Below are 12,130 nucleotides of genomic sequence, written 5' to 3' on the forward strand. Positions count from 1 at the left end.
TCCTTGACTCACAGCTCACCATGACCAGACAGGTCAACTCCGTCGCCTCCACCTGCTTCCACACCCTCCGACTACTACGGAAGATCTTCCGATAGGTACCAACTGACTGCCGATAAACCGTGACACACACCTTAACCATGAGCAGTCTTGACCACGGCAGCGCCCTCTATGCCGGAACCTATAAGCAGAATCTGAGCAAGCTGCAACAAATTCAGAACTCTGCCACCAGACTCGTTCTAAACATCCCCTGCCGAGAACACATCACAGAACACCTGGCTTACCGTTGAGAATTGGATCAACTTCAAACTCCTTGTACACGCCTACAGAGCACTCCACAACAGCGGACCCAGCTAGCTCAACCAACCCTTACCTGGTACTCCCCTTCCAGACCTCTCCGCTTGTCCCAGCATTCGCTCACCAATGTACCCCGCATAAAGACCTCAGCTGTAGGAAGATCTTTCACATACCTGCCAGCAAAGGGTTGGAACACCTTACCTCCTCACCTCAGACAGTTGCCATTGCTGCCTCAGTTTAGGAAGGACCACAAGAACTGGCTCTTCAACTGATCTCTGAGGACACACACCTTAGGGCCTTGAGACCCTATGAGTGAGTAGTGTGCTCTAGATATATTTGATTGTTTGATGGCTGTGCTGATAGTCAGGGTGACCAGTCGATAGGGATGCACTATGGGGTAATCAGTTATACACTACTCATTTTCTCCAACCACCAACCTGTTGAAAACTTTCCCTTGGTAGGCCAAACTTGAACCCCAGCGCATGCCATCATATTTAACAGTTGGTTCCTTGTGTTCACCTGCTGTGTAGTTCTTTGTAGCACTGGGTATGAAGACCTTTCCCCGAGAAGACCTTTACATGGAGTGAAAGTGAAAATCTATTAGAGTATATAAGAGATTTCACACCTATTTCGCAGAATGAGACGCAACGTTCATTATATTTTGCAGGCTTGAAAATAGAAGCCTCCCTAAACTCAATTCCTATTCTTGCACTACAGTTTTCATGACGAATCTTGACCGAAGTTTGCATTTGAGTGGAGTGTATGAAGCTGACAACTTTCTTTGAAATGCCTGTGTGAATATATATTTTTAAGAAAAAAAGGTTTGCACATCTCAAGCTGGCAACTATGTTTTGTTTACTTAAGTAAGACCTGGGACATCCGTGCATGTAGGCTAAATCTAAAAAATATAAGCCGTTTTATTTTGCCTAGTTAAACATGAAGTTAGTAGTGGTTTAGGGTGTATAATTAGTGTTGCTTGTTCACATAAGGGTAGTTCTACCCTTGATAGCGCTCTGTTGTCAGTAGTTTAAAGGCGAAGTGAGTTCAAACATGTCTAGCATAGATTGACTAAGTATAGCAATGTGTGAAGCCTAATGAAAGGGACTGCTCTTTTTTTCCCCCTTCTTACTTGACTTGTTTTATAGCAGCGATACTGTGCTCTGAATGACTGAGTTTGAGCAAGTCAGCCATTGAGAGACAAAGAACGTTTGCTTTGTGGCTAACAGATTCTTACATTCTGGCTCTACTGTATGCATTTTATCTTCGCGCACTAAATCTACTGTAAAACACTCATTAGGGGATTGATGACATGAGCCTGAAATTGTCAGAGAATACAAAAAAGTTGTGTCAGGGTGCTGTTTATAAAGAGCTCAAACATGTTCTAAAAATGTCAGCTGAAAGACATGGGTATTTATTTTGAGAACCCAAAGAGCTTGTAAAGGCTGCAGTCTTGTGTGGATCAGGTGAATGTTAAGCAGATTCTGTTTGGCTTCATGTTTCCCAAAGCCTAGCATTTTTTTTTTTTAAACTGTCTTGTTTGTTGTAGGATAATTCACTAAAGGGCACCCAGTCAGAAAGTAGTTTACCTAGTGTTCAAGAATGAACACAGTTTTGTAGTAAGGGGTTGGTTATAGGTTGTGACTCATTTATAGCATTTAACCCCTTGGCTGCTGAGCTCTTTTTTTAGGTGACAGCGCAGCGCGAAAGACCTCTTGGAGACTTTCAGAGAATTGCATTATGCTTGTTGATTACCACTGGCTTTGTGGTTTGTAACTCATACTTTCTGGCTTTCTATTTGCTGGCTTTATTTGTCAAAAACTGTGTTTGCTGCATTCTTCCATGAACTTTCTTTCTGTAAACAAGTCGTAAAATCCTTTTATTTTTTATTTATTTTTTTAAGGTAGATCGTGCAAGCGCTCTGACGTGTTGTAATCTATCTGTGGGCTTTTAACCACATCCACCGCATGCCCATCACTATCCCTCGTTCAGGGGCTTGCCTTTCAAAAATCCTTTATCATTGGTAAATGCTTTGTTTGTCCCTCCTTGGGGCTGTTTTGTTACCGCCTTGGCCATCAACCCTGTTACATGGATAATTGCACGTTTGACAGTACATTTGACTGCAAGCAAACTTCTTTTTCCTTTTGTATCTCTCTTTCGTGCCCACACTCAGGGCGGCCGTGGCACATTGAATTGACTTGCTTATGTCAACTGTTTTACTTTTCATTTTCAATTTATGTGCCATGGAAAGTCCAGTTATGAATTTATAACGTTAATAGCTCTAACTCGAGCAAACCTAGACCCATGCTTTGCAAATGCTTATTTATCTTGTCACATTTGCGGTGCATTTAGACAGAGGTCAGATGTCAGGCTTTCTCTTTCAGGGAGCTTGGTGTTTATTTTTCTTTCTCTGACTCCATAGTGAGGGAATTTATGTGACAATATTTCTGAGTACCCACGTAAGACAAGAACTAATGTTAATTTTTTGTTATAGTGTGCTAGAAAAAAAAACTGTGCCGATGTGTCAAAATATATCAGAATTAGTACAAATGAAATGTTTTCTTTTTAATTCTGAAGTGTTGTGGAAACCTATTTGAATAGGATCAAAACACATCAATACACTAGGTGATGACATTTGCACACTTTGCAGTGTGCTACCACACCATGCATACTCCACACAAAGCCACTCTACTCAATATAACCCAGTCATTCACACCCCACTCAACTCCACTACAGTCTACTGCTCTCCACTCAAATCTACCCCAGTATGTTCCTGTCTACCCCAGCCTACCCCACTCCACTATAATCCACCACACTCCAATCCATTCCACTCCGATGTACCTCAGTCCAACCCACAGCAATTTCCCCAAATCCACTCCAATTTACCCTACTTTATTCCAGTTCACCCCACTCCAAACTCCACTGCAATCTATCGAGCACATCTCTACCCTATTCTACCACACTACCCCACTGAAATATATTTTGAAATGTTTGTAAAGTTGACTTAGTTATTTAAATGTTGTGTGTTAGAAAAGCATGATACCAGCAGCTTTTCATTTCACATAGGTCAGACAGCTCACCTTACTTTTCCTTGTGACTGCAGAGTTTCAGGATTTTGTATTTGCATTGCAAGAAGACAAACTGACATTTTACCTCTCTTTCTGAACACAGAGCAAATGTGACAAGAAATAAGATTTAAAGGCATCTTAATAGCTAATTCAGTTTCTGACTGAACAGAACACCTGTTCTTTGTCCACTTGCCAGAAGGGACTAGTAGGATCTACAAATAGCTCCACTTCATAAAATAAAACTTGCCATAGCGAGTGCTCGAATAGATTTTTCGAGTCCTGAAGTGTCTGTCTCCCACAAAGGGACCACACTGGGGCTGCAGGTGCCCTGGGGCCATACCCCGTGCCCACAACAGACCAACATTGTAGGCCCCTGGGATGGGGAGCTGGCTGAGGCCCCCACCTCTCGCCCTCACAAGTAAAATAAGATGTGGGTGTCCGAGGTGAGCACTGATACACATTAAAATATAAAACAAGAACACAAATTAATAAATGAGCATCCAGAGCAGCTCATTTTTAATAAAGGCTTCATGAAAGAGCAAGAGCACCCCATAATGCCCTGCCAGGGCTATTTTCATATTTCATTTTTTTTTTTTAGGTTGGTGGGTTTTTTAAAGAGGGTAGGGGCACCACCAAACATTTCTTAATGTTGTGGGTGGCTACAAGAGGTGTAGCAGACCCCAGCAACATTTGGGGGAAAAAATTGTCTTCTGGGTCATTAAATCCATTACCCGAGGACAATTTACTATATTTTTAAAAGCACTCCTAGCTGGAGCTCTGTGTGTTTTTTATTATTGGATTTTTTGGGTCTAAAAAAATGTCAAAACAAGAAATGAGACTTTGTGTGAATTTCTGAAATGTACAATAGATTAAAACCATTGGTGATTTTTGGAAAAAGATGATGGATCTGATGTATATTTTGATATGCTCACTTATTGCAAAAGGCAATAGGATCATGTTTTATATTTTGATGTTGTGACCCTTTGACAAAGTCAATAAGTCTGAGTGTGGCCAGGACCTACAAGACCAACTGCACGTTGTGCTTGCCAGAAGACTCTGCATGGCGTGGGGTTGGCTGCTTAAAAGGGACTGGAAGCAGAGCCTGGCTGCAGGTCGGGTACTACAGCCAACTTCATGCCGTGCACGGCCAAAGGCTGTGTGCAGTATGGGGTTGATTTTCTGCAAGGGGTTTGACACAGGAAGCTTTGGTGGGTTAGCTTTACTTGTGGTAGGGTTAAAGTGAAGTTATAGTTAGGAATTGTAATTGCTTATTTTATATTAAAAAAACAAAAAGCCTTAGAAATTCAGTGAAAAAAACCAACAAATGTTAAAGGGATGTTACAGTTAGGTGTGAATGCCAGTAAAAACATACCTTCATAAACAAACATACCTTCATAAACAAACAAAACCACTGAAATTCATCAGTTATAATTATCTATAGTCACTATAACACTTTGTCTAAAGTAACTAGAAGTCGAGCCTTTGCCATGCATTGCTAATTACCTTACATATTGCATCACTCATGACATGTTCTGTGGCCCCATTTATGACATCGGCGCATCATCTGAAATTACATAATTGATGACAACATTGTGCAGTAATGAAACGGGTCCAGTCCTTCAGGTCTTCTCTCAGGTCATAGACAACAGGCCCAGGCCTCCTCTGATCTTCCACATTTCCAGAAGGTGGCCTCCTTGGGGTGGCATATTCATGGTTGCTACAAGCTAGTGAGGTGGTGACTCCTAGACACTTTATAACAGCTCGGGGAAAGTTCTCCGGGTGCAACAGTCTTACTGTTTCAGCATATCCTGTTTGCTCTGCTGAGAACAATCCCATAGTGCACCTCATGTCTAAAATCCAAGCTAGAGGAACCCTTCCCTCCATGTGCATTGCCCTTGTATCCATCCTGAGGTGTGGCTAGGGAAATGAGCTGTCCACTCCAGTTTTCAGGTAGAATATCTCCTAATGGGTTTGGTACCAGCCTGGCTGGTGTGGGCCTTGGGAATAATGATTTTCCCTTCTCCAGGTCTCCCTTTACACAAAACTGTGAATGGACAGGGTTCAGCCCCTATTTCATTTGAATGAATGATGTTCCTAAGCCCACCCTAACTGTCTTCCGCAGCAAATAGGTGTCAAGTGCCCACACTTTGTTCTTCTTCACCAGACCTAGCCCATTTTTCTGATCTCGGAGCAGTTTTTGCACCTCGTTAAAATTGAGCACTGGCTGGGCAGCTGCAAGGAAGAGGTAACTTTCTACAAGTTATTTCTCCTAAATATTTATTAAAAACTTACCTTCGCTAATGAGCTTGCTAACGCGTCCCTTTCTGGTTATTTTACTCTCTTTGGGACTCGTTTTAGGCCAATGAATCTTTTGACCCTGATTGAAGAACCTTAGGATGAGATAACTAATCAACATGTCAATCAACAAGTCAATAACGTCATCAATTAGACTCGGAAACCACCATGACCTTTCAGTCATGAATAACCACACCAGTTTAGTATGATTTTGTGATGTTTATTCCCTATTGATAACAATTCGACTAGCAAGTTTTAGTCTCAAAATCATGAAACACATCAGCATTGTCATAATATGGCAACTCGAATAAGATTTAATCAAAGCAAAGATCACAAACATTAGAACATAGCACGACGTCAACACAGGTTATCCTTAGCAGAGTATCATTAGAGCATTATTCAACAAAGCATTGAACCAGTCATTTGTCTATTTTCGTCCGCTTTAGTGAACCCCTTAACTAACCTCGAATTAGCATTGGCATGTTGTGCTTCATGCAAAACAATTTGGTAACACCAATTTGGAAAACATCTAACTATGGTCTCTGTCAAAAGAAGCAGTTGGTACCTAGAAAGGAAAGGCAATAGGACAATTACAATTTAATCATCATATAGTTACCCTCCGTAATGGGTCAGCATACAGATGCAGTCTTCATCCTCAGGACATCAGTTGATTCGCCATCAGCCAGGGAATTCAGCAAGATGGGTAAAAAAGGGACACTTCCCTCATAAGGAGGAAAAGTATATAACAGGCAAGTTTGGTTTGAAGAACCAAACAGCAAAGTCTCTATGCAGAGTGACAAAGTGTCTGGGTCATAACAAAAGTTCGCAATGTCATCTCCCTAATGGCTCCTCGTGTCAAAGGTTTTTACCCCTTTTCCGTTGTACAGTCCCCTAATCTCTGATTGGATAGGGTTGGCACCCCTCTATCTTCATCCAATGGGTTTACAGTGTTCGTATCAAATTTTGTCACCCCATAACAGTTCTCACGTAGTTTATTGGTTCTTATGATTGACGTCTCCAGCGGGCAGAATGTCCGGTATGATTTTATACTCTTGTGGTCCTCTCGCATCTTCAGTCAGTAGGTCCATTGTCTGTACCGGTTCAGGCGACCTTGTACCTGTAACTAGTCTACAGTGTTGAATTCAGCAAAAATGTTTCTTCTAGTAAGTCGAATTTCATGAGAACGGCTCTACCACGGTTACACTCATCCTTTAGCTTTAGAAAATTACGAGTACATGGCCTTCAGCAAGTCAGCACACTGCACGTTAGAAAAACACATTTAATATGAAACCGGGCAGCTAGGCCTCGGCTCATGCTAACTAAGACCTAATGATTTATTAGCAAAACTTTAACATATAACTCTTAATATTAGTGTAAAACTATACATTAAACGTATTGTTATTTCATTATTAGTCGGCTTCATTGATCATTGTATGCATTGGTGGCCACTCCCCGTGGGCACATTTCAAGCGCGTGTTTAGCAATAACACATTAATACATTTTCTATGCGGCATTATTATGCATTCGTTCATAAACATTTCATGTTAATTTTGAGTATAGGTGCTACGCTCCCTCAAGCTGAACAATTTATTTTTTAGGATCCAGGTATTGCCATGTCAGTGACTGGGCTAGTGACTAGTGGACCATTCCAACTTAAATTTCACAATTCTTACCTTGTGGATAACAAAGTGTACTGTGGGGTGACATTAAAATTAAAAGCAGTGTTTCCTGATTGTAATAATGGATATTTTGACAGGCATGGCAGTAGGTTTTAAGGCTACCCCAGTCAGGCTGCACAGGCTAGGCTTGAAGCCATGTTTTACTGTCCCACTCTGTAGATGGCAGAATAAGTCCTACAGTTCACAGGTGGCATCTAACTTCCAGGCCTTGGATGTAATTTCTGAACCATGTACTAAGGTCTTCTAGGCAGAGTAAATATATTAACTCAGGCATCTGGATACTCTCATGGGTGATAACGCTCTACAAATCCCTATTGATTGAATAATCTAACCATGTTTAAAAAAGTGCATGCAGTTTATTCCTGCTTAGAAGGTGTAAAATGCACAGAGTTCCAGTGCCAGCAAAATGGGCAGAAATTAAGGGAGAATTACACGCAAAGATGGTCATTTCCTACAGGAGGAAACAAATGTTTCTTGTTTTGATGAAGGCTGTTCTAAGAAGACTATAAATATATTTACCATTTGCTTGTCCCACCAAAATACCTGAACTGAATGGAAGAAAGAAAAGTCTCCATACATTTCTGGAAATGTGTCATGACATCAACGTGATCAACCATCCCGAGTCATTTAGTGAATTTTGCACCAGGTACCCTTCTGAAGAGTCTGAAACTGGTGTAGTATCGAAAAATCCCAGGAAAGTTCCACTTCACTAAGACTAGAACCCTTGCTTCAGGTCTACTTCTGTAAGTTCTTGTGAATTCATGAAAGCCACTAATTCAAAGGCATATACCGTGGGTGCACTTTTGTGACTCTTTAAGAATTGGTGTCTCTCTCTCTCTCTCTCTCTCTCTCTCTCTCTCTCTCTCTCTCTCTCTCTCTCTCTCTCTCTCTCTCTCTCTCTCTCTCTCTCTCTCTCTCTCTCTCTCTCTCTCTCTCTCTCTCTCTCTCTCTCTCTCTCTCTCTCTCTCTCTCTCTCCTCTCTCTCTCTCTCTCTCTCTCTCTCTCTCTCTCTCTCTCTCTCTCTCTCTCTCTCTCTCTCTCTCTCTCTCTCTCTCTCTCTCTCTCTCTCTCTCTCTCTCTCTCTCTCTCTCTCTCTCATCACATTCTGCTCATCCACAAGGAGCATATTGACACAAAAAGTAGTTTTGTTCAATACCAGGAACTACTGTGGCATAACAAAATGGGAGAAGGCCTTCCTGCAAAGAACATGGAGGGCCCCACCACTCCAGACTCACTTAGTGCAGGTGCTGTGCTGAGGGGCCCCCTGGAGGGAGGCTGCAAGGCTTTTGTTATGCCACTGGTGGCAATGTGTGCTTTTTTGAGACCAAAAACGTTTTTTTCTTCTTTTTGTCAATGTTTGTTACAATGGTGAGGGCCTGGCAGCTCCAACAACTATAACGTGTTATAAAAACAATGTCAAAACAAGACACGCATTGACGAAACCAAAAGACTCACTAAGCATGTCGGATCAGTTGGCTTTGCCAGTGCTTGTTTATTTTCATGCTTACCATAATCTTGTTGAAGATGGCTACACTGATTTGCCATTAGGAATATTTTTGGGAAATACTAGCATGCATCAACACGTTTTCCTAAATGACGCATCAAAGAAATAGTACCTAATATTTCAATTTCAATTAGCATTTTTTTTTTTTTTTTTTTTTTTTCATAGTTGCATTTGTTTCTAAACGTTTTATTTTGAAAGCAAAGAATCACTCTTGCTTACAAGCTTCTGGAAACATTTGAATCTTAACAGAGAGCATTCTGGGAGCATTATACTTAGCCTCATATTGTTAAACTATTCATATGTATGTACAACTTGTATTCTGTTGTTTAACTGGAACCACTGTCAGTAGTGCAGTGTGACCTTAAAACGTTTATTTACAGCGATCACACTTATAATGAAGGCTTTTCATTAATGAACCATAAATACAAGTTTGAACAGCATTAACATATGGATACACATTACCACAACTGCAGACAGTTCCCTTCTCTGTAAACTGGCAGTCAAAGGGTTTGTGCTGCAGGCAGGGGGTTGGACCTACTTGTCCCAAGGACAAAACAACCATGAAAACTTGTTGATCTTGACCCCGTCCCGGGAATTCCACATCCCTGAAAGCTGCAGCAGGTTGTCTGCAATTAAATGTTTCCTCCCATTATATACATAAAAATGAATTGCGTGGACATTGTGGTGTTGTGTAACTAACCATAACTGACTAATTTCATGTCTTTTAGATTTTGGATTTGTGGCTTTCAACATAAAGTTTGAATGGGATGTTTTGAAGGGCATTATGATTTTAGTAGTTAACCAAATTGTCTAACAAGTGGTTTTTAGTGAATTGGTTCCCTAGTTACTTACTTTGTAAAAACTTGTCAAGGTGCCTGTGCGAAAAAGCAGTAGATAGCATCCATCGATGTGTATGCAACAGATTATTTTTTTTTTTTTTACATTTGGTGAAGATGATTAGATAACTCGTTCCATCTTGTAACTTTGGCTACCTTTTGTCTTTCCTTCACATGTAATATTGTATTGGCAACAGTGGATACACAGTGTAGCCTCTTTTGCCGATCATGTTCTGGGATGATTCTGAAAGTGGAAATGGTGTGGTGCATCTGTATATCAATTTCTAAATAATGCACAGGGCTCAAATGATCTGTGACTGGGGAGGTCAACATAGGTCCATACAGTGTATTGGCAGATTGTTAGAGTTCTTCAGTCCACACTTTAAATGGACTACTCAGTTTTGACCTACTTGCAGTTTGTCTGAATTGAAATGATCAGGTTCAAATACAAACATATAGCACATTCAACAAAGATGCTGTCTTTGCGATGTTATACAAATGATAATGAAATCAAGTGGTTAATCAAAGGAGAGCTGATCCAACTATAACTCCTAAACTCCAACCAGACTGGACTTGCAACTGAGAAAACAAAGCTCAGCAGGCCACACTAAGCATAAAGAGGCTAGATTGCTGCAAGCTAGTAATCTCTCCTTTTGTTTGTATTAGAAAACTGATTTATAGCCATGTAGTGTCTTATTTCCTGCAGTCAACCAGTGCTTACCAGTAAGATTCACCAAGGTTTGAGCGTCCTCTGCATACATTTAGAAATGTAGACCATGAGGGGTAGTCAGGTGTGCAGGAAGAGAGCAAATAACTGTTAAACAATGTAATTTGGCAGCTGCCTGCAGTACCCACGTAAGATGACCCACATTTGCGTTCAGTGGGCACAAAGCGTGGCCTTCAGCCATTAGTCTACATCTGATACAGCAGTGCAACAAATTTGATGGTTGTTAGTTTTAGGATGCACGATAATAGATAGAGCAAATACATTTTTAAGTTTAGAGTGTCCTAGTTAGCAGTCAGTCATTAGAACCATTCCCTTTAGGGGCCGGAGGACAAGAAACATGTCATTTGTTATTGAAAGTAAAACTTATTTTTTTTGCTTAGGGTTTTCGTATATAAATGACTCAACATTTATTTTTGTATATGGATTTTGTTTGTTAATCTACAGTTCTGTCGAAGCTTTAGTGACAAATAATGTTCTAGAGCGCACAATGGTGCATTTGTGACTTGCTAATGTTCTTATTTATTTTCCTTTCTGCTGTATAGGTCAAGAGGGTGAGTTGTCAGGGACCCTTTCACTTGTTCTAACACAGTGCTGTAAACGGATAAAGGATACAGTGCAAAAATTGGCCTCCGATCACAAAGACATTCACAGCAGTGTGTCTCGAGTGGGGAAAGCCATTGATAAGGTATGTATAACATGCTTGCATTTATATCACACACGCTGACTTTGGAAATATATAGCCCATTGCTTGTGAAAGCAATATTTGCTATTGGCCCATGGCTCTGTGAAGCTGAGGGGAATGGAGACATAAGGATATGGACTGCAAATGGTTTGTTGAGAAAGAAATTTAGAGGAAGTTTACACTAAGAAATGCTGGTTTATTGGATTACACTTTAAGCTTCTGTGGGAATTGGCATGAGAATTAAATACCAGTTTAACAGAAGTGTATGATTGCACCTGTAGAGAAAAACAGCTTCACCTTAAAACCAATAAAAAAAAAAAAGTCTGATAGCCTTAAACCTGAAGTTAGTTTTTGTGAGTGTTGAGAGCAGCTAGTTCAGAAAACCAGCTGGAGAGCTAACCTTGAGATATGTATGAACATTTGTGAGGGACTGGGTCTTAAACATGGAGACCAGTTTGTCCATATCAGATAAATCTTGAAAAGGTATTGCTGCAGTGTCCTCTGTGCACTTCTTAAAACTTATTAGTTAGCAAAGCAGTAAACTGGAGTGATTCGGTGCACACAAAATATTCATTTTAAAAGATAGGTTAACAGTGGAGAGTGGGCAAGGAGAGTCCTCAAGTGAGAGGAATCTGAACTTTCACGGGAAGGAGGAAGATGGGCATTCTAGTTTCAAATTGTAGCTTCTTGATTTAATCATATTTGTTAATCCTAGTTAAATCATTATATCTGTTTATTTATTTTAGGAATTAAGTAAAACTCAGATTTTTCACATTGCAGTATCTTTGGAACTCTGTTAATGCAAGCTAGAGAAAAAATATATGCAAATGCCATAAAACGGGTATCGTGGCCAGGTTAGTTGCCCAGTTGGGAGGCATTGGCATTGACGCTGACGTTTTTCAGTTCTGGACCATGGCTCTGTCTTGGACAGGAGATTGGTATATTGCTGTTGTCTTAATGTAAGCTGGTTAGATTTATCTCTGAGTTGGGGGACTAAGGCATTCTATGGCATTGGACCTAACAATCTTATGCACCAACCATGCTTCTG

General features: G+C 40.6%; 1 protein-coding gene across 2 annotated transcripts in view; it reads left to right on the top strand.

The window, feature by feature from the left end:
- RMND5A (required for meiotic nuclear division 5 homolog A) overlaps window positions 1-12,130 on the top strand; it is a 371,570-nt gene that overhangs the window by 15,793 nt on the left and 343,647 nt on the right. For both annotated transcript variants that reach the window (XM_069204434.1, XM_069204441.1), the window contains exon 2: window positions 10,943-11,085. In XM_069204434.1, the coding sequence (XP_069060535.1) occupies window positions 10,943-11,085 (143 nt within the window). The remainder of the gene's footprint in view (window positions 1-10,942; window positions 11,086-12,130) is intronic.

Source organism: Pleurodeles waltl, chromosome 1_2 (assembly GCF_031143425.1).
Source record: "Pleurodeles waltl isolate 20211129_DDA chromosome 1_2, aPleWal1.hap1.20221129, whole genome shotgun sequence".
NCBI lineage: Eukaryota > Metazoa > Chordata > Amphibia > Caudata > Salamandridae > Pleurodeles > Pleurodeles waltl.